General features: G+C 38.2%; 1 protein-coding gene across 1 annotated transcript; it reads right to left on the bottom strand.

Annotated features, from left to right (window-relative positions):
- On the bottom strand, window positions 17,902-22,331 carry LOC107632655 (protein FAR1-RELATED SEQUENCE 2-like). Its single transcript, XM_016336325.1, has 5 exons — window positions 22,328-22,331; window positions 21,040-21,151; window positions 19,203-19,294; window positions 18,636-18,755; window positions 17,902-18,584 (listed from the first exon to the last, which is right to left on the bottom strand). The coding sequence occupies exons 1-5, from the start codon at window positions 22,329-22,331 to the stop codon at window positions 17,902-17,904; spliced, it is 1,011 nt and encodes a 336-aa protein (XP_016191811.1).

Here is a 24,085-nt window from a genome sequence, read left to right as displayed (position 1 = left end):
GTCCTATTTATAGAAAACTAGTAGCCTAGGGTTTACAGAAATCAGTAATTAATGTAGAAATCTTCTTCCGGACCCACTTGGTATGTGCTTGGGCTGAGCATTAAAGCATTTTCGTGTAGAGACTTTTTTTGGAGTTAAACGCCAGCTTTTGTGCCAGTTTGGGCGTTTAACTCCAGCTTTTGTGCCAGTTTTGGAGTTAAACATTAGAATTCTTGAGCTGACTTGGAACGCCTGTTTGGGCCATCAAATCTCGGACAAAGTATGGACTATTATATATTTCTGGAAAGCTCAGGATGTCTAGTTTCCAACGCAATTGAGAGCGTGCCAATTGGGCTTCTATAGCTCCAGAAAATCCACTTTGAGTGTAGGGAGGTCAGAATCCAACAGCATCTGTAGTCCTTTTTCAGCCTCTGAATCAGATTTTTGCTCAGGTCCCTCAATTTCAGCCAGAAAATACCTGAAATCACAGAACTTTTTCTGCTTGCTTTTCTTTTTCTTTCTTTTCTCTTTTTTTTTTGCCTCTCTTTTTTTTTCGCAAGCTTTTCACTGCTTTTTCTTGCTTCAAGAATCAATTTTATGATTTTTCAGATCATCAGATAACATTTCTCCTTTTTCTATCATTCTTTCAAGAGCCAACAATTTTAACATTCATAAACAATCAAATTCAAAAATATGCACTGTTCAAGCATTCATTCAGAAAAACAATAGTATTGCCACCACATCAAAATAATTAAACTGTTTTAAAATTTGAAATTCATGCACTTCTTTTTCTTTTTCAATTAAAAACATTTTTCATTTAAGAAAGGTGATGGATTCATTTTCATAGCTTTAAGGCATAGATACTAATGATTATGTAATAAAGTAAAGAACAAGGAAATTAAAGAACGGGTACACCTTAGTGATGGCGGCTTGTTCTTCCTCTTGAAGATCTTATGGAGTGCTTGAGTTCCTCAATGTCTCTTCCTTGCCTTTGTTGTTCCTCTCTCATGGTTCTTTGGTCTTCTCTAATTTTATGGAGGAGGATGGAATGCTCTTGGTGCTCCACCCTTAGTTGTCCCATGTTAGAACTTAATTCTCCTAGGGAGGTGTTGATTTGCTCCCAATAGTTTTATGGAGGAAAATGCATCCCTTGAGGCATCTTAGGGATTTCATGATGAGGAATTTCCTCATGCTCTTGGTGAGGTTCTCTTATTTGCTCCATCTTTTTCTTAGTGATAGGCTTATCCTCATCAATGAGAATGTCTCCCTCTATGTCAATTCCAACCGAATTGCAAAGATGACAAATGAGATGAGGGAAGGCTAACCTTGCCAAAGTAGAGGACTTGTCCGCCACCTTGTAGAGTTCTTGGGATATAACCTCATGAACTTCTACTTCCTCTCCAATCATGATGCTATGGATCATGATAGCCCGGTCTATAGTAGCTTCAGACCGGTTGCTAGTGGGAATGATTGAGCATTGGATGAACTCTAACCATCTCCTAGCCACGGGCTTGAGGTCATGCCTTCTTAGTTGAACCGGCTTCCCTCTTGAATCTCTCTTCCATTGGGCGCCCTCTTCACAAATATCCATGAGGACTTGGTCCAACCTTTGATCAAAGTTGACCCTTCTAGTGTAGGGGTGTGCATCTCCTTGCATCATAGACAAGTTGAATGCCAACCTTACATTTTCCGAACTAAAATCTAAGTAATTCCCCCGAACCATTGTAAGCCAATTCTTAGGGTCTGGGTTCACACTTTGATCATGGTTCTTGGTGATCCATGCATTGGCATAGAACTCTTGAACCATTAAGATCCTGATTTGTTGAATGGGGTTGGTGAGAACTTCCCAACCTCTTCTTCGGATCTCATGTCAGATCTCTGGATACTCATTCTTTTTGAGCTTGAAAGGGACCTCGGGGATCACTTTCTTCTTAGCCACAACTTCATAGAAGTGGTCTTGATGCACCCTTAAGAGGAATCTCTCCATCTCCCATGACTCGGAGGTGGAAGCTTTTGCCTTCCCTTTCCTCTTTCTAGAGGTTTCTCCGGCCTTTGGTGCCATGAATGGTTATGGAAAATAAAAAAGCTTTAGCTTTTACCACACCAAACTTAGAAGGTTTGCTCGTCCTCGAGCAAAAGAAGAAAGAAGAGAGTAGAAGAAGAAGAAATAGAGGAGATGGAGGGGGCTTTGTGTTTCGGGCAAGGGGGAGAAGTGGTGTTTAGGTTATGTGAAAATGAAGGAGTGAAGATGGGTTTATATAGGAGTGGAGAGGGGGGTATGGTGAGGTAGGTGGGGTTTTTGAAGGATGGATGTGAGTGGTGAATGGGTGAAGAAGAGAGAGAGAGGTGGGGTAAGTGGGGATCCTGTGGGGTCCACAGATCCTGAGGTGTCAAGGATATTTTATCCCTGCACCAATTGGCGTGCAAAATGCCCCTTTCTGCCAATCCTGGCATTAAACGCCAGGCTGCTGCCCATTTCTGGCGTCTAACGCCAGCTTTTTGCCCATTCCTGGCGTTAAACGCCAGTCTGGTGCCCATTTCTGGCGTTAAACGCCCAGAATGGCGCCAGACTGGGCGTTTAACGCCCATTCTGCTACCCTTACTAGCGTTTAAACGCCAGTAAGTTCTCCTCCAGGGTGTTCTATTTTTTATTCTATTTTTCATTCTATTTTTGCTTTTTCAATTGTTTTTGTGACTTCACATGATCATCAACCTACAGAAAACATAAAATAACAGAATAGAAATTTAACATAGATAATTAAATATTGGGTTGCCTCCCAACAAGCGCTTCTTTAATGTCAATAGCTTGACAGTGGGCTCTCATGGAGCCTCACAGATGTTCAGAGCAATGTTGGAACCTCCCAACACCAAACTTAGAGTTTGAATGTGGGGGTTCAACACCAAACTTAAGGTTTGGTTGTGGCCTCCCAAAACCAAACTTAGAGTTTGACTGTGGGGGCTCTGTTTGACTCTGTATTGAGAGAAGCTCTTCATGCTTCCTCTCCATGGTGACAGAGGGATATCCTTGAGCTTTAAACACAAGGGAATCTTCATTCACTTGAATGATCAATTCTCCTCTGTCAACATCAATCACAGCTTTTGCTGTGGCTAGGAAGGATCTGCCAAAGATGATGGATTCATCCATACACTTCCCAGTCTCTAGGATTATGAAATCAGCAGGGATGTAATGGCCTTCAACCTTTACCAAGACATCCTCTACAAGTCCATAAGCCTATTTCTTTGAATTGTCTGCCATTTCCAGTGAGATTCTTACAGCTTGTACTTCAATGATCCCTAGCTTCTCCATTACAGAGAGAGGCATGAAGTTTATGCTTGACCCTAGGTCACATAGAGCCTTCTCAAAGGTCATGGTGCCTATGGTACAAGGTATTGAGAACTTTCCAGGATCTTGTCTCTTCAGAGGTAATCTCTGCCTAGTCAAGTCATCCAGTTCTTTGATGAGCAATGGAGGTTCATCCTCCTAAGTCTCATTACCAAACAACTTGGCATTTAGCTTCATGATTGCTCCAAGGTACTTAGCAACTTGCTCTTCAGTGACATCTTCATCCTCTTCAGAGGAAGAATACTCATCAGAGCTCATGAATGGCAAAAGTAAATTTAATGGAATCTCTATGGTCTCAGTGTGAGCCTCAGATTCCCATGGTTCCTCATCAGGGAACTCCATGGAGGTCAGTGGACGTCCATTGAGGTCTTCCTCAGTGGAGATCATTGCCTCTTCCTCCTCTCCAGGTTCGGCCATGTGAGACGTGTTTATGGCCTTGCACTCTCTTTTCGGATTCTCCTCTGTATTGCTTGGGAGAGTACTAGGAGGGAGTTCAGTAATTTTCTTACTCAGCTGTCCCACTTGTGCCTCCAAATTTCTAATGGGGGACCTTGTTTCAGTCATGAAACTTTGAGTGGTTTTGATTATATCAGAGACAATGGTTGCTAAGTCAAAGTGGCTCTACTTAGAATTCTCTGTTTGTTGCTGAGAAGATGATGGAAAAGGCTTGCTATTGCTAAACCTGTTTCTTCCACCATTATTGTTATTGAAACCTTGTTGAGTTCTCTGTTGATCCTTCCATGAGAGATTTGGATGATTTCTCCATGAAGGATTATAGGTGTTTTCATAGGGTTCTCCTATGTAATTCACCTCTTCCATTGCTGGGTTCTCAGGATCATAAGCTTCTTCTTCAGAGGAAGCTTCCTTAGTACTGCCTGTTGCTACTTGCATTTCAGACAGACTCTGAGAAATTATATTGACTTGTTGGGTCAGTATTTTATTCTGAGCCAATATTGCATTCAGAGTATCAATCTCAAGAACTCCTTTCTTCTGAGTTGTCCCATTATTCACAGGATTCCTTTCAGAAGTGTACATGAATTGGTTATTTGCAACCATTTCAATGAGTTCCTGAGCTTTTGCAGGCGTCTTCTTTGGATGAAGAGATCCTCCAGCAGAGTTATCAAATGACATCTTAGATAGTTCAGACAGACCATCATAGAAGATACCTATGATGCTCCATTCAGAAAGCATGTCAGAAGGACACTTTCTGATCAATTGCTTGTATCTTTTCCAAGCTTCATAGAGGGATTCACCTTCCTTTTGTCTGAAAGTTTGGACTTCCACTCTAAGCTTACTCAATTTTTGAGGTGGAAAGAATTTTTCCAAGAAGGCATTAACTAGCTTTTCCCAAGAGTTCAGGCTTTCTTTAGGTTGTGAATCCAACCATGTCCTAGCTCTGTCTCTTACAGCAAAAGAAAAAAGCATAAGTCTGTAGACTTCAGGGTCAACACCATTGGTCTTGATAGTGTCACAGATTTGCAAGAATTCAGCCAAGAACTGATGAGGATCTTCCAATGGAAGTCCATGAAACTTGCAATTCTGTTGCATTAGAGAAACTAATTGAGGCTTAAGCTCAAAGTTGTTTGCTCCAATGGCAGGGATTGAGATGCTTCTCCCATAGAAGTCGGAAGTAGGTGCAGTAAAGTCACCAAGCACCTTCCTTGCATTGTTGGCATTGTTGTTTTCGGCTGCCATGGTTTCTTCTTCTTTGAAAAGCTCTGTTAAGCCCTCTAAAGAGAATTGTACTTTAGCTTCTCTTAGCTTTCTCTTCAAGGTCCTTTCAGGTTTAGGATCAGCTTGAACAAGTATGCCTTTGTCTTTGCTTCTGCTCATATGAAAGAGAAGAGAACAAGAAAGTAGGGAATCCTCTATGTCACAGTATAGAGATTCCTTGAGGTGTTAGAGGAAAAGAAGAATAGAAGGAGGAGGTAGATGGAAGAGAATTCGAACATATAAAGAAGGAGGGAGTTCGAATTGTACCTTGAGGAGGAGTGTTAGTCCCTTAAATAGAAGGATGTGAAAAGAGGGGAAGAATTTTCGAAAATAAATTAAAAAGATTTTGAAATAATTAAGAAGAAATTTGAAAATTTGATTGAGATTTTCGAAAATTAAGATTAGGAAAGAAATTAAGTGATTTTTGAAAGAGATTTTGAAATTAGAAATCAAAAAGATATGATTGAAAATTAATTTTGAAAAGATGTGATTGAAAAGATATGATTGAGAAGATATGATTGAAAATCAACTTGAAAAGAGAAAGTTTTTGAAATTAAAGTTGATTACTTGACTAACAAGAAATTAGAAGATATAATTCTAAAATTTAAAGTTTGATCCTTTCTTAATAGGCAAGTAACAACTTGAAAATTTTGAAGTAAATCATTAATTTTAGCATGGATTTTCGAAAATAGTAATAAATAAAAAAGATGGAAAGAAATTTATTTTGAAGATATATGATTGAAAAGATATGATTTGAAAAAGATTTGAATTAAAAACAAAATCTTCCCTGTAGTGTCATCCTGGCGTTAAACGCCCAGAATCCATTCTGGCGTTTAACGCCCAAATTCCTACCTTTTTGGGCGTTAAAAGCCCAGCCAGGTACCCTGGCTGGCGTTTAAACGCCAGTCTTCCTTCTTCACTGGGCGTTTTGAACGCCCAGCTTTTTCTGTGTAATTCCTCTGCTGAATGTTCTGAATCTTCAATTCTCTGTATTATTGACTTGAAAAGACATAGTTTTGAAATTTTTTTGAATTTTTAGTAATGGTAAACAAATAAAAAAATGCAACTAAGATCAAATAAACAATGCATGCAAGACACCAAACTTAGAAGTTTTGTATTAGAGACTCTAACAAATTGAGAATGCATAAGAAAAACAACAAAATACACAAAACAAGAGAATTTAAAGATCAGAGCAAGTAAATCATCAAGAACAACTTGAAGATTAATGAAGAACATAATGCATATATTCGAAAAATGCAAGAAGAATAAAGACATGCAATTGACACCAAATTTAAAATTAGACACTAGACTCCAACAAGAAACATAAAATATTTTTGATTTTCATGATTTTATAAATTTTTTTTTCATTCTTAAAAATTCTGAAAAGTACCTAATATAAGCAACAAGATGAACCGTCAGTTGTCCAAACTCGAACAATCTCCAGCAACGGCGCCAAAAAGCTTGGTGCACGAAATTGTGATCATCAACAATGGTGCCAAAGGACTTGGAGCTCTTAAACGTGAATCACACTTTGTCACAATTCCACACAACTAACCAGCAAGTGCACTGGGTCGTCCAAGTAATACCTTACGTGAGTAAGGGTCGATCCCACAAAGACTGTCGGCTTGAAGCAAGCTATGGTCATCTTGTAAATCTCAGTCAGGCAGATTCAAATGGTTATGGAGTTTAAGGTGATGAAAATAAACATAAAATAAAGATAGAGGTACTTATGTAATTCATTGGTGGATTTCAAATAAGCGTATGAAGATGCTTTGTTCCTCTTGAACCTCTGCTTTCCTATTGCCTTCTTCCAATCATTCATACTCTTTTCCTTGGCAAGCTGTATGTTGGGCATCACCGTTGTCAATGGCTACAATCCCGTCCTCTCAGTGAAAATGTTCAACGCACTCTGTCATAGCACGGCTAATCATCTGTCGGTTCTCGATCATGTCGGAATAGAATCCAGTGATTCTTTTGCATCTGTCACTAACGCCCAACACTCGCAAGTTTGAAGCTCGTCACAGTCATTCAATCCTTGAATCCTACTCGGAATACCACAGACAAGGTTTAGACTTTCTGGATTCTCAAGAATGGCCGCCAATGGATTCTAGCTTATACCACGAAGATTCTGATTAAGGAATCCAAGAGATACACACTCAATCGAAGGTAGAACGGAGGTGGTTGTCAGGCACACGTTCATAGGTGAGAATGATGATGAGTGTCACGGATCATCACATTCATCAAGTTGAAGAACAAGTGATATCTTAGAGAAGAAGTAGGCATGAATTGAATAGAAAAAGAGTAGTAATTGCATTAATTCATGAGGAACAGCAGAGCTCCACACCTTAATCTATGGTGTGTAGAAACTCTACCGTTGAAAATACATAAGAACAAGGTCTAGGCATGGCCGAATGGCCAGCCTCCCAAAGAGGGTTCAATCATTAAAACATGATTCCAAGATGATTAAAAGATGATCAAAAGATGATCAAAAGATGAAAATACAATAGCAAAAAGGTCCTATTTATAGAAAACTAGTAGCCTAGGGTTTACAGAAATCAGTAATTAATACAGAAATCTTCTTCCGGGCCCACTTGGTGTGTGCTTGGGCTGAGCATTGAAGCATTTTCGTGTAGAGACTTTTCTTGGAGTTAAACGCCAGCTTTTGTGCCAGTTTGGGCGTTTAACTCCAGCTTTTGTGCCAGTTTTGGAGTTAAACGCCAGAATTCTTGAGCTGATTTGGAATGCCTGTTTGGGCCATCAAATCTCGGGCAAAGTATAGACTATTATATATTGCTGGAAAGCCCAGGATGTCTACTTTCCAACTCAATTGAGAGCGCGCCAATTGGGGTTCTGTAGCTCCAGAAAATACACTTTGAGTGCAGGGAGGTCAGAATCCAACAGCATCTGCAGTCCTTTTTCAGCCTCTGAATCATATTTTTGCTCAGGTCCCTCAATTTCAGCCAGAAAATACCTGAAATCACAGAAAAACACACAAACTCATAGTAAAGTCCAGAAGAGTGATTTTTATTTAAAAACTAATAAAAACATAATAAAAACTAACTAAAATATACTAAAAACATACTAAAAACAATGCGAAAAAGCGTATAAATTATCCGCTCATCACCACCCAACCACCAACACTTCCAGCCACCACCGCCGACCACCGTGCCATCCCCACCACCCCACCCCATCGCTGATAACCACCCTCTCTCTCCTTCTCTTCTTCCTCCACCGAGCTCTTCCACTCCCCTCCGCCACTGCCGCCCCCATCACCGAACACCACCACCGCGGCCACCACCCCCAACCACCCAGAACTGCCGCCAACACCCTCGCCCCCTTCATCTCACCATCACCGTTCCCCTCCACCATTAAACCCTACCCGAGCCCCTGCCACCGAACCGCCACCACCGCGCCGCCGTGCCCCTCCCCAGCGCCGCCGCATCACCACCACCATCTCTCCACCCTCACCTCTGTTCATACACATAACAGGTTCCGCCGAACACTGATTTCCCTATCATCCGTAGTTAATTGCATATTTTTCTGATTTTGTTCAAATTAGGATAGTTAGAGATGCATGTTGTAGTGGACTCTAGGTGGTTAGGTAGCTAGGATGTGGTTAGTGGATTTAGGCCTGATAATTGCGCCGTTCTTGTTACTTGTTTTACCTATTCTGCAATTTTGATCTGGCTGTGATGTTCATATTATTCATACATTGTTCTTCCATGTTTCTTGCTGCTGTTACACTGCTCTTTCATGTTCATGTTAATTGTGTCTAATTGCAGCTTTATTTGAATTTATATGAACTATTTTTCTTGCTGTGTATTACCCAGGAACATCCAATTTTAGCCGGAATGCTGCCCAATTTTCTGCAAGTTGTTCCATTTTTACATTCATGAATTGGTTTTGGCAATTTTAAATTTTGCACTACTTAGCTCCCACTAAACCAATTCATGAATGCACGGGATAGCATTTTTATTCCTTTTTGATTCCCTGGTTAATAAATTACATTATTGATGATTTCATTTTACTTTTAGCTACTCCTGTATCTATATGAATTATCATCAATAACCCGATATCCTTGCTTGAATATGAGTTGACTGTTCTTTAAATTTGTGAATTCCTTGTTACCTAGGTAACCGATTATCATGCCACTTACTTTAACTTTCTTTTACTAACTCACTGCTTTCACTTTCTAACTTCCTTTACACCTATTACCCACTTTTAACTTTCTAACTTTTCTCTTTGCTTTTTAACTACCTACTTTAACTTTCTAACTCAAGGCATGATTATTGTTTTTCCTAATTAACATGTATTCTACTTATATTATATTTTGGATTGTGATTTTTTCACCTCAGATTTTTCACTCAAATACAGTCCAAACTGTACATACACTTAAGTCATTTCATAATTCTACTGCTTGTTTGCCTTTATGCTTACATTGATCAATCCCATTTGCCTACTTGTTTTTCTGCTTTTGTTCTTCAATTAAATCCTGGAATTTCTGCTTTTCAGGATGTCTGACCCTCAGCGCAAGGGAAAAGGCAAAGCAACCACTGGCAAAAGGAAAAGAGGCGAATCCTCTATGGCCATCATCGACATGTTGCATGATGACTCCTGGTGGAAAAAGAACTTTACCGCGCAGGAAAAGGCTGACCAGCTCCTCAGTGCCACAGATCCGGTAAAATTTACAAACAGATACTGTGAGCTGAAGTATCCCGTGTTTGCCACTTCCAGGAACCTGTACCTGGAGAGAACTCTAAAAATCCCAGAAGAACTACAGCAGTACACCTCCGAACAGATAAAACACAGAGGCTGGTTCTTCTTGGAACGAAACTTGACAGAGGTCAATGCCTCCTGGGTCAGAGAATTTTACTGTAACTATTTCAAGACTTCCCTGGATACAGTGCACCTCAGAGGGAAACAGATTTTGGTCACTGAGGAAGCCATTGAGGATATTCTACAACTTCATCCTAAGTCAGATCAGCCTGATGGTTACCAAAAGGCTGAGGAGGATATGCGATTTATGAGATTTGACTGGGATGCTGTGAAGCAGAGGATAGCCCTTGATCCGACTGTCCCATGGGTCATGGGTAAGAACACAGCGATGCCTAAGGGAATCAAGCTGATTTATCTGAATGATGAGGCTCGGCTCTAGCACCAGATTCTGAGCAACTATGTGATGCCGAGCACTCATGAGACGGAGCTGCCTGCTGCTATGATCACCCTCATCTGGTGCGTGATAGAGGGTAAGGACCTGTATCTTCCACGATTCATCCGGTATTACATGGCCAGGGTCCATGTCAGGGGCACTCTTCCCTTCCCTTATCTGATCACCCAGCTCGGCCGTCGAGCTGACGTGCCTTAGGAGCTTGCTGATGAGAAGCCACCTGCTGCAGACTGCAAGAAGATTATCCCTCACAGCAGGAAGTTTCAGGCTTTCGATTACAGACCCCATTCCTCACCGCTTCTGATGAGACCGCTACACCTTCAGCTGCCCCTTCTTCATCCACTGCTGCTCTAGCTACCACCACTGCACCTCCACCTGCCTCAGGGCCCATTTACCACCTTGTGCACCGCCTATTCCAGCAGCTAGACCAGATGGAGCGCCGCAACCAGCGGCGATATGAGAGATCTGAGCGTCGCAACAAGCGACGCTATGAGCACCTCAAGTTGATGATCCGATCCGGCAGCGACATCCCCTCCGAGCCTGACATCCCTTCTGATATATCTGAGGTGGAGGAGGATAATCATGAGGAGGAGGCACCTACCCAGGCTGAGCAGGCAGGACCAGAGCAGGCTGCGCCACATTCTGAGGAGCCACACTAGATCCAGGCTGCAGACCCGGAGATTCCTCTACAGTCAACGCCTCCACTGCAGCAGACAAATCCTCCTACACTCATCCAGCCTGCAGATCCTCAGGCCACCACAGAGACACCAGCAGCCCATCCTTCCGGTGATGACACTTCTTCACACCCAGCTTGAGTGAGCATCGAGGACGATGCTATATTTTAAGTGTGGAGAGGTCGCCATCCCTGGCTTATCTTTTTTGGTGAACCACTACAGACTCTTTTTATCCTATTTTGTTTATTTTTTTGTATTTTTATTTTTATTTTTATTTTTCATTACTTGCACATTGTGATTTTGCTGTATTTTTACTTTATTTCCGCATTTTGCACTTTAGTTTATATCTTAGACATTTAGTTTAGTTTGCAATTCTGAACTTATTAGTTATAAAATATGTGGATTAATTAGTATAGTTTACCCTTTTTAGCATATAATAGTTTGGTTTAATTGAAAATAAAAGGAGTAAACTAGAAACTTTAGTAAATTAAAACAATCCACACACCTTGTATATATAGCATTACATGTTAGTTAGTTAACAACATTTCATCAAGGAGAAACACTAAGATTTTAAGGGCCACCCTAATATTTACATTGAGAATAATGGGAATTCTTGATTTCTACTTGCATGACATACATAACTGATATATGATTTTTGAGCTGGAGAACACACAGCCTGTGAGTTTTGAGCTTAATTGTATGGTTACATTCAAATCATAAATTTCATTTCTGTGTGTTTTGCCCTTCTTTTTCATTCTGATGTTCTTTACTTTATTTTAATCTATATGTCCAATATAGAATATAGATACATACCAAGAGATGATTGAGGCCATCATTTGAATTTTTCCTCACTTATCCCAAATTAGCCTACCTTTTACATCACCCTTGTTAGCCCCCTTGAGCTTTTTAATCCTCTCTTGTTCTATAACCATATTACTAGCCTTAAACAGAAAAATAAAATAAAAATCCCAAGTTAAATCCTTGGTTAGCTTAAGATAGATATTGTGTACAATTTAAGTGTGGGAAATTTTATGGAAACATGGGATGATAGAAACAAAGTAGGCTTAAAGTTAATGCATGAGCTTGTAATACAAAGTGAAAAAATTTGGGTAAATAGGTTAAGAAACTTTAAATTATATAAAGTATGTATGTTAGGTGAGATCTTAGACTAATCAAGGATTCACTTTGTTAGCTCACTTAGCCTTATACATATACCCTTACCTTTACCTTGACCCCATTACAACCTTGAAAAAGATCTCATGATTTTTGTATGTCTATATTCCATGATTGTTGATTGGTTAGATGAAGAACAAAGTTTTAGAAAGCAATGATAGAAAAAGAATTGAGTGATTAACCCAATAAACACTGAGTGACTAGAGAGTAAACACTAAATCCGGTGAGGGTTCAATAGCTCATCACCATATATCTCTGCTTAATTGTTAATTGTCTTGCAAGTTTGTGAAATACTTTTCCCCATCTCAATTCTAAAAGTGCTTTAACACTATCTAAGGTTTGGCTATGCATATATGATTCCTTGAGGATATGAATTAATTTAACTACATGTGAGTTTTATATACAAGTGAATAAAAACTAGAATTGCATGACTCATTTAGGTAGCTTGCATTTAGAATAGATTGCATTGCATAAAATTCTACCACCTTACCTTATTCTTTATCTTGGATTTAGCATAAGGACATGCTAATGTTTAAGTGTGGGGAGGTTGATAAACCCATATTTTATGATGTATTTTGTGCTCAATTTAAGTGATTTATTCAATCCTTCACCCACTTATTCATGTAAATTGCATGGTTTTAATTTTCCTTCCTTATTATGTGATATATGTGAAAAACATGTTTCCTATGCTTTAAACATATTAATTTTAATTACCCTTTATTACTATTCGATGTCGTGATCTGTGTGTTAAGTATTTTCAGATCTCCTAAGGCAGGAATGACTTAAAGGATGGAAAGGAAACATACAAAAATGGAAGGAAAGCACAAAATGGAGTTTTTGAAGAAACTGGAAGTGACGCGTCCGTGTAGACGACGCGAACGCGTGCTTTGCGCAAACTGGCATCCGTGCAAATGCGCGCATGACGCGGACGTGTGACTCGCGCGAAGCACAACTGACGCGGAAGCGTGCCTGACACGACCGCGTGGAAGAGCAGAACTCCAGATGACGCGGCCGCGTGACCTACGCAGACGCGTGACAGATGCCACGTGCAGAAACTGCAGAAAACGCCCCCAGCGATTTCTGAAACCTGTTTTCGACCCAGTTTTCGGACCAGAAAACACAGATTAGAGGCTATAAAGTGGGGGAATCCATTCATTCATAATGATAAGCTCATAATTCACAATTTTAGGATTAGATGTAGTTTTTAGAGAGAGAGGTTTTCTCTTCTCTCTTAGGATTAGGATTAGGATTTATATTAGGATTTAGGATTTCAACTTCTTCTCAGGTTCAATATTCCTTTTATATTTTTATTTATTCTAATGCTTTTATTCGTATCTGACTCATGTTACCAATTTGGCTTATGAACTCTTTATGTTTGGATTGATTTTCTTTTATTAATGCAATTGAGGTATTTCAGATTTATGATTCTTATTTAGCTTTTTATATTCTTGGTTTTAATTGATTAACTGGAGGCTCTTGAGTTATCAAACTCATCGTGATTGATAATTGTTATCTTTGCTAATTGACTTGAATTCTACTAACTCTAGTCCTTAACCTTAGGGATTGACTAGGACTTGAGGATCAGACTAATTAGTCCACTTGACTTTCCTTGCTTTAGTAAAGGTTAACTAAGTGGGATCAAACTTAATTCTCATCACCACCGATAAGGGTAACTAGGATAGGACTTCCGAATTTTCATACCTTGCCAAGAATTTATTTTATAATTATTTATTTATTTTTCTTATCATTTAAATTACCTGTTCCTTACTTTCAAAACTCCCGATTTACAAGACTCATAACCAATAATAAGAACATACCTCCCTGCAATTCCTTGAGAAGATGATCCGAGGTTTAAATACTTCGGTTATCAATTTTAAAGGGGTTTGTTACTTGTGACAACCAAACGTTTGTATGAAAGGACTTTTGTTGGCTTAGAAACTATACTTGCAACGAGGATTTATCTGCGAATTTCTAGACCACGCAAAAGTTCTCTCATCAAGGCCACCATTTCAGACATACATATATGGGTTGCCATTGATGTATCGAACCCAAGGAAGATATATTGGATGAGGTACATTTATGATTTTCTAATTGAGGGAGTTATGAGGTTTTAGGATGTAGGGAAGAAGACAGTGAATGGATGGATGTTCGCATTACTGGTGAGCCGTATATCCCTAACCTTTGATTTGTTGTTTGTTATTCTATAGTATACCTTGTTTATAGCAATTACTATAATTTTCATATTATATATCTCCATGCTAACAAGAATGGATATTTAGGAAGATATAATGGGAGAGAACCGTGGATCAAAGACTGGTCGCTTGCTGATCTGAAGAAGATGGATGAAGAGGAAAGCACATCTCACCCGGTGAGGCATATAATAGATATATAATCTTTTAATAGTGATAAGTGTGAAAGATATGTTAATCGGAACACTTCTTTTAAGCTCTAATGAAAATAAAACTTATACTTTGTCCACTGTAGGGGCTTCTAAATTTAATTGGAAAGATGTCTGGGTTACCGAAAAATCACAACCGTGTATCAAAGAGAGGATGCATTAGGAAAAAAAGAAAGTCTAATAGAAAGACTCGTAAAGAAGCTCCCACGGTAGATGAAACTGAGACCGACATACCGGCTGATCATGCATCACCTGCTAAATTTGATGAACATCCTTTAAAAAAAAGGTAATTCAATGATTTTTCAATTTTGTTATAAAATTTTATTGCTCTAACCTATGTCTTTTTAATAGTATTCTAGTATAAATATTTTTTAGTTTTTGCGTCTTTTTAATCGTATATAAAGTTTTACCATATATAGAGTAATTAATTATTTATCTAATTTTAGAAGTGTGATATCAATGCTGTAACTTGTAGATCTATCTTTAAAAAACTGTTGGAGCTACTTATCTTAAGCATGGCAATAGACCTTACACATGTAAATACATCTTTTTGTGTTTTAGCATCCACTTCATAAAATAATAACTTTGAAAACTATGTGTACTCTCCCTTATATGCATAGCTAAAAACTAAGCTGCTTTGGTTTTAATATGCAACATGGATGACAGTTTGATGAGCGTTATTCCAATTAAATAAAGATCTAAGTAATACCAATACTAGTTACTTTAAATAGTATTTCGAATAGCTAATTTTTGTCTTATTATTTTGGATGTTATGTATGCCTGACACCTGATGTTATCCGTGTGGCCTTATGGATGTTAAGTGATTGGAATTACGGATGTTATTGTCTATTCTGTACTTTACTCGGCACGAAGCAGCCATGGGTAAACTTTCGAATTAAACTCATTTATATATTTAGGTGTACTAGATTTACTTGATCGGATTATATTTGTGCTAGGTGACCTTTTTTATTATCACTTATAGTTGTTCAACCTCTAATTTATTTAAACAGAAATTGTAGCCAAGATTCACAAAACGAATGCATTAGTGGGGATAAAGTGTGTATGAACAAGACATGTATGGAAACGCTCACAGGGGAGGAGACATTGGCCGACATGCCAATGGTAAATGCAACAGATGATAATGTTGATCAAGGTCCTTACGAGGAAAGGCAAGTTACTGATTTTTCAGTTATAGTATGAAATTTTAATGCTCTAACATGCCTCTTTTTAATAGTATACTAGTATAATTTTTTTATTTGGGCATCTGCGTTGACATAATTAATCATTACATTTGTTTGTATATAAAATTTTACCATCTATAAAGTAATTTTAATATACATTACCTACGTATAATATTCCCAGCTGAGGGCTATGAGTGTTGCTATGCAACAAGGCTCCAAAAACAGCCAAATTGGTAAGTCTAGAGATGAAAACGAAGAAGGGTTAAAAAATCAACCCACACAAAAATTTTAATATGTTGGCACAACTTTTTGTTGTTTGCGTTGCATAGGTGGGACTGTGATGTATATGTCATTAAATGGATGGAAATGTGGGATCCAAAAAGCTTGGTAGAGGATGAATTGAACATGCCTATTAGGACGACGGTTAGTGAAATCCAAAACATATGTCGATGCTTATTTGCGTATTTAATAATTGATAAATAACTTTTTTTAGATGAATTCTAATTATGATGGCTGGATTTATATTTGCTTCTTTAAAGTATTTTATACCAAACACATATACATCTGTTTGTCACCATAGGCCCAGCTGCAACAAATTCGGAAAGAAATTGTAACTGACATACTAATTTGCAAAGACAATATCTCTAGGAGTGTGGTAGAGGGTGTACTCAATGTGCCATGTCGTCATGTGGAGGATAGGGGAAAGAAGAAAAATATTGAAGACCCTTGGACGAATCCAAGGACAAGATCACTGGTTCGAAGGGCGGAACGGGCTAAGAAAGCTAAACAGAACTATAAGCCATAAATTAGGATTAGAGTTGGTCTGTATGTGTTTTCTGTTCATTTGATTTCAGAATTTAATGGATGTTATCATGGAATACAGATGGATGTTATTAGACTTAAACCAAAAACGGATGCATCTTTTTTAAAAGGTCACCTATACTAGACAGCAGGATAAATATATCTACAAATAATTAATTATGACTAGAGTTGCTCTGTGTATTTACTGTTAATATGGTTGCAGGATTTACTGGATTTTATCATGAAATACTTGCGAATGTTTTTGGACTTGGACTGGAAAAAAAACACAAGAATTCAATATCACAGTAAAAAATTATGTATGAAAAAAATTGTTTTTAAATTCTTAGTTTTTTTTTATATGTGTTTGGCTTATTTTTTCTCAAATCGAGAATACGTTGATTGAAGTTTGAACTTTTTTTCGTATATCTACTAAAAATTTTTTAATTGAACTTTAAAATTATCCATACTTAACAGCCAGCTAAAAATATCTATGCCCAAGTAATAAATGCTCGATCGTGGTTGTTATTCTAATAAATTAGAGGATATTATTGGATGTAAACAAAATACATGCTTGGATATGCCTTTTTGATGCTAATTTTTTAAATAATAAAATAAAGACCTTATTGTGTACGAATACTTTTAAAATTCAAGTTTAAACTTCATGTAATGCACTAAATTATCATAATTATTAAATTATCAACTGAACATTTATTATTTTAAATATTAGTAAGAAATAATAACGATAAAAAGGAGTAAAAGAATAAAAAAATTGTATATTAGTTGCCCAAGTCTGTTATTATATTTTGTTTAATAATGGTATATGAAGTTGTAGCAAGGTAAAATAAAGTTGAGTATATTAAAATATATAAAACCAACCTAATAAACCACCAAATCATGATAACGTAAAATAACGTTAAAGCATGGGCAAAGTACAAAATAGTTGCTAAACTCTAATGCTTATGATATGTAGTGTTGCTAAACTTCGAATCCTCCAAAAATGCTTTTTGTGGAAAAAAATTTAAAAACAAAACAAAGAGAAAACAATAAATAAATGGACATGACATTAATGCTATGAAAAATACACTAGGTATACATACACAATTGTTCAGCATTATAGAATGAATTCAATAGTGATATGAAGGAACCTGAGTGCGTAGCCAAATTGTCTGTCATTTCTGAACAAGCCCGTTGCGTATCTTTGTAGGTTGATGACACATTGGTAGGAGATGGTTGTGCATTACCATTAGGTCACTTAACACACAAATCATATTGAAAAATAACATCATAAGTTATCATCCATTCAACACACTTAAAATAAACAAATGACATGAAAAAAAGGTAGATCTCATATTTACCTTGTTGTGATTGTGAGTGTTCTTGTGTTTGCGTGTCCTCTTTTTAATAGATTTTTCTAGATCTGTCCCAAGTCTGGTGGACGTTGGACGACCTCGCGTAGGAATACGACGTGGGCCCTATAGCTCATCCATGCTAACGGGACACTCATCATGTGTATGTGAGTTAATTGCAGTTGGTACATGTGTAGCTTGATGCTCGGATTCCTTGTGTTCTTTGAGCTTGTGCCAAGCACTGTCCATGGCATCACGCAATATAGCAGCAACCTCTAGAGTAGCCACAAATTCCTGAGCAACGTTGTAAAAATCATAACACAATTTCCTAAAAATGGTCATGCTTTCATCAGAATGGTCTATGTCAATGCTACTCCTGATGTATGTGTGTCTCTGACTAATATTCTTACTCCATTGGGATAGAATGTATTGTGAGGACACTGCTGTTACACGAAAATATAGAAGAACAGCAAGACTGTGGCAGCATAGAATACCATTCGATTGGAACATAAAGCAATCACATTGAACTTCTGATAACTGCGAGTAATACACGACTTGGTATCTGCTATACACTAACATGTCAAACACCATCTTTTGTTGGTCAACTTCACAAACTATACTTGTGCCATGATGGTTGATTGAGGAGATGTCACAATCGGCCTTTTTTATAAATTGATCCTGAACGTCTCGAAACATGGAATTTGTATATTCTTTCTGGAACTGCTTCTCTATTAGTGAGCTGGAAACACAAGGGATAATCCCCTTTAAATCAGCAGCATCGTCACACTCAAGCTCCTTTTGTTCCTTGTCTATAACACAGTTTTGGTATTGGTGAACAAATTACAACAAAGAGCTCTTACTGTTTAAGTACTTATCGAAAACTGAATGCATGCTCTCACTACGCTGTGTGCTCCTCATGCCAGCCCAGAATTCGTCCTTGAAAAATACTGGCACCCACATATGTCGGTCAGCAAATATATCTGCCAATGAATAGAAAAAACAAAAAAATGCAAAAAAATAGCGTAAGTTAATCCATAAGTGCAACATCCATATTGACTATAAAATAACATCTATAAAGAAAGCACACAGAGCCAGCAATAAACCGGAAGATTATACTACCATTTAGCCACCTAGAATTGTGGAGGTCATACTCTTCAATAAAATCATGCCAATCTCTCTCAAATGAGTCCTTAGATTTGGATTCAAACACAATCCTCTTCATGCATGTGTTGAGTTGATCGAAACAACGGTAACCTACTAGCTTGTTTGATATCTTCTTTAGGATATGCCATATGCACCATCTATGGCGTGTGTTTGGTAATGTGGTCTCTAGCGCAGAACGCATCTGCAGGGATTGATCTGTTATAACACATATGGGGCATTACCCATGCACTTCAACTAAGTACGAAAAAGCCATTGGAATGTACGAGTGTCCTCATTCCGCAATAATGCGCACCCAAGAAGCGTAGACATCCCATGGTGGTTAACACCTACGAAAGACCCAAACGGCATATCGTACCTAAACAATGGAAATATAAAAACATGTAAAGTAGGTGTAAAATCCAAATGCCTTAGATGAAAAAAAATCTAATTAAGTCGAACAAAAAAATAATAATTTGGTACCTATTAGTCTTGTAAGTAGTGTCAAATGTCACGACATCACCAAAATATTCTCATGCAGCTCTACACCGAGCATCGGTCCAAAACACATTTCTAAGGCTATGGTTTTCGTCCACATCTATTTCAAAGAAAAAGTTCGAATTGAGCTCCTTCATCCATGAGAAGTGCGTAAGTAACTCTTTTGGATCCGTCTCATCCTCAGAAATGCGTAAGTAACGACTAATGTAATTTCTAACATCCTTCTCTGTAAAGGTGAGGTTGGCAGGGCCACCGGCAACATTGGCTAGTGCCTGGTACGTCTTACTCTGTCTAATACCAGCTTAGTCGTTTTGCTGTATCAGGTTCTTCTGACGGTTTGTTGAGAATATTCCAGATAGCTTCGGATTAAGCGGGTGTGAGTGGGATACCTCTACTCGAGAAATCCTCCACTGCCCTGTCATCTTATCTAATGCCAAATAGTAACGGGCTTTGCAGTTTGTTGAGGCCACCGTTTTCCTTCTCTTGGGTGCCTTTACACGGGATGTGCGGTATCCATCTCCATTACAATGCAAAGCCTGATTAACAACCACCCTCTGACCGTTTTTAGTCTCCCAACCGGTGGTTTTATTTTGACGACAAAATCAGTCCTAGCCGCATATCGGTAATAATATGCACGCGCATCTTCTAATGTGCCGAAGCACATTCCCTCCTCGGGCTCTAGCTCCTCATCACCAATAGCTTAGTTTATGACCTAAAAAAAAAAGAAGAAGAAGAAAATAAATGAAACTCTACCTAATAGTTAACTATACAAAAGTGGCTAATTTCACTATCGAGTTAACAAATAAAACACACTATTATAATTTTTAGGTGCTAATTTCATGCCATTATATATGTTAACGTGGATGTTAACTTCGTGTAATTATGGATGTTATTCATATGAACTTATTGATTGCATAAAGTATGAAGTTTACACGAATGTTATGCATATAAATAAAGTGTTAAAATTGACAATTCACTAAATAGTACAATATAAGTATAAATGAGGATACAATTAGTATCATACTCGATACAATGAACATTGTATGATTGTGCTGGTGGTTGAAATAATAATAACAATAGAAATAATAATTTATATATAGACATAAAAACATGATATGTCTGTTTTGATTTTTTTTTTGTCTAATAAAAATTTGTCCATAAATAAAATAAAATGTTCCAATCTTTTAAAAAAATAATATAAAACAAAAAAAAATAAACAGAATAAAAACAAAAAAGCCATAATTGGCAGGATTTTAGACCAATAAACTATAATGCTTAGTTTTTTCTTCCTGTTGTCTTATTTGTTTCCTTTTTCTATTTAACAAAAAAAAATTAGTGAGCAAATTCAAAAGATTTAAATACTAATTACCAACAAAAAAATTTAAATACTAAAAAAAATACTTCTTATTTTAGAGATCAACATGATAAAAATATTTTTAAAAATTAAAAAAAAATAACAAAAATAATAAAAAATTTTATTTTTCTTTACATAAATAGCAAACAAATAATGATCAAGAATGTTATGCATATAACTAAAGTGCTAAAATTAGCAGTTCACTAAATAGTACAATATAGGTATAAATGCGCGTAAAAATACACAAAAAATAATTCGGGTTATTACTATACCTCATCAGAGCTAGTGTAGTTTTCCATATTCTCAGAAATTGATTGCCTGACAACAATCTCGTCGGGTGAGTCCGTCTGTTATTCAAATTCTTCAGCACCTTCTGCCTAGGTACTGTATTAAGGTCGAATTCAATTGTCATACAAATTGCAATGATAAAGACGATTTCTTGTAAAATTTTCTTAGTTTATACACTATTGTGCTTATAATATTCTTATGATTTTTGAATGAACATGATTGAATTAACATAAGGTATATATTAGAGTAGATTTCATGTTTCATATCTCCAATAATTGATAATAAATACCATAACGGACAAAGAATCAATTGCAATTATTTAATGTAATTGATATTATAATTACCGTTTTTAATTATTATTATTATTAATCTTTATTGTATTTTTATATATAAAAATCAAATTATAAAAAGAAATATTAAGTATTGATTACAAGAATACCTAATAGTAAGGGATATGATTTTATAATTAATATCATTAATAAGTGGATTTGATAAGAATATGATAAGTGGAATGATAAGAGAGTAGGATAAGATTTAGATCCGCATCCTCAATCTAGTTTCCTAATAAAATGGAAAATTCAATTTTTGTTGAAATATCAAACTTGCTAAGAGACAATAATGAGCACAAGATGAATAAATGGTCCTCCTCCAGCTCTTTTGTTTTGGACAAAATCAACATTACGAAAAAGAAAAAATAATACTCACTCTCATTCATGAGATCTATTCAACACAATCACACGACCTGAAAGCTGATTGTTCATACCATATCCCAACACTAAGGTCTAGGTCCAACTTAAGGCCCAATTCAAAGATTGGCCCTCATTCGACACCGACCTTCTCTCGAGAAGTCGGATTTAACCACGACTTGCTCCAAGGAAGTCGGAGGTGAAGATTAGCTGGCAGATAACACTTATTTAAATAAGTAACTGCCCCTAAAATCTCTCAACCCACTTCCAGGAGCCATATTCCAACTTTCCTAAGATAAAGGGACGGTTATCCACCTTAAAAGGTGGAACTACTCTAATGATGGTTATTGGTTCACCACTATAAATACACTGACACCTCTCAGGTATCTCTAAGTTCCAATACTTTCTAAAAAACTTGTTTAGACCCTTGCTGACTTAGACATCGAAGTGTCTTTGCAGGTACCACCCCTATTTTCGCACGTACACAAGTCGGACGGAGGCTCCCAGACGCGAACCTAGTCAAAGGGCTTCCTCCCTCAGACGATTGGGCCAACCTAACAAATCCATCCCATTAATCTCCAGTTACCCATCGTAACATTGGCGCCATTGCCGGGGACCCGAGAGATCAACCAGTAATGGCAGACAATTCATCCGAAGATGGCCACACAGCGTCTGATTCTGAGCAAGAGAATCTGGACGTTGGAAACAACAATGAGGATGTCGACGCTCGCCAAGGGGTGACCAATCAGCATAAAGAAGGCACCTCAGGACTGAAAAATCCCAAAACAAACTCTTCTGTGAAGGGCGCAAATCAGGAAAGGAAGGACAACCCCACGCAGCTGATTTCATGGGATTGTTCCACGGCCACCAAGGGCGCCTGGAATAGTTGGAGCAAGAGCTGGAACGACAGCGAGAGGCAGAGAGAAACTTGAGAAACGAGATAGAGCGACGAAAAGAGCTAGAAGAAAAGCTCTTAAGGCTGGAGTCTGCTCTCAAAAATTGAAGCTCCCGTAGCGACCGAGAAGATTCTCCCTTAGGGGAGAAGACCCATTCAGCGAGGACATAATGAGGGCAAAAGTTCCAAGGAACTTTAAAAGCCCTGACATGGACCTCTATGATGGAACCACTGATCCAAAGCATCATTTAAGCAACTTTAAAAGTCGGATGTACCTGACTGATGCTTCTGATGCTACTCGCTGCAAGGCTTTCCCGACCACCTTGTCGAAAGCAGCGATGAAATTGTTCGATAACCTTCCCCCAAGGTTGGTCACTAGCTTCGATGACCTCTCGCGAAATTTCCTGATGTGATTCTCCATCCAGAAGGACAAAGTAAAGCATGCACCGAGCCTCTTGGGAGTAAAACAGGAGGTCGGAGAACCTTTAAGGGACTACATGAAAAGGTTTAATAAAGCGTGCTTGGAGATTCAATACCTGCCCACGGAGGCAGTGATTATGGGCCTGGTAAATGGACTTCGAGAAGGACCCTTCTCCCAGTCCATATCAAAAAGGCACCCGACCTCCCTAAGTGATGTACAGGAGAGAGCTGAGAAGTACATCAACATGGAGAAAAACGCCAGGCTTCGAGAGCCAAGCTGGCGACCTGGGCACTCTCACTCATCAAAAGAGAAAGAAAGAGAGCCCAAGAAAAAAAGAAGAAATCGGCCCTGAAAGGCTTAGGAGATATCACTCCTATACTCCTCTACGAGTTTCCCTGGTTGATGTCTACAGGGAAATTTGCCATACTGAAAGACTACCACCCCCTAGACCCATCAAAAATAAAAAAGAGGGGGGGGAGTCGAGGTGACTACTGCGAGTACCATAAGATATATGGTCACTCAACGAACGAGTGCTACGACCTAAAAAATGTGATAGAAAAGTTGGCCAGAGAAGGTCGGCTGGACAGATATCTCGTTGAAAGGTCGGATCATCATGGGAAGAGGAAGCGAGATGATGAGGACCGAAGAGATCCACCACCACAGACCCCGGAAAGACATATACATATGATCTCGGGGGGATTCGGTGGAGGTGGCCTCACAAAGTCATCTCGTAAGAGACATCTGAAAGAGGTCTACCAAGTCGGGGGTGAAGCTCCCGACCTTCCTACTATCTCTTTCACTAAAGAAGACGGGCAAGGAATCGTTCCTGGACATGATGATCCAGTTGTGATAACTATGATCCTTGCCAATGTCCATCTTCAAAAAACCCTGGTGGATTAGGGAAGCTCAATCGACATCCTGTTCAAACCGGCATTTGATAAGCTGGGGTTGGATGAAAAGGAGTTAAGAGCTTATCCTGACACCCTGTATGGACTGAGGGATGCACCAATAAAACCACTAGGATTCAT

Source organism: Arachis ipaensis, chromosome B03, assembly GCF_000816755.2.
Source record: "Arachis ipaensis cultivar K30076 chromosome B03, Araip1.1, whole genome shotgun sequence".
Lineage (NCBI taxonomy): Eukaryota > Viridiplantae > Streptophyta > Magnoliopsida > Fabales > Fabaceae > Arachis > Arachis ipaensis.
This window is presented reverse-complemented; position numbering and strand designations above follow the sequence as displayed.

What these genes read in the sequence shown, in the direction of transcription:
- LOC107632655 (XM_016336325.1), bottom strand. An exon ending in ATTGCGGAATGAGGACACTC is followed by an intron (nt 18,756 to 19,202) that starts GTACATTCCAAT and finishes ATTCATTGGCAG; the next exon opens with ATATATTTGCTGACCGACAT. An exon ending in TTTCGATAAGTACTTAAACA is followed by an intron (nt 18,585 to 18,635) that starts GTAAGAGCTCTT and finishes ACTGTGTTATAG; the next exon opens with ACAAGGAACAAAAGGAGCTT.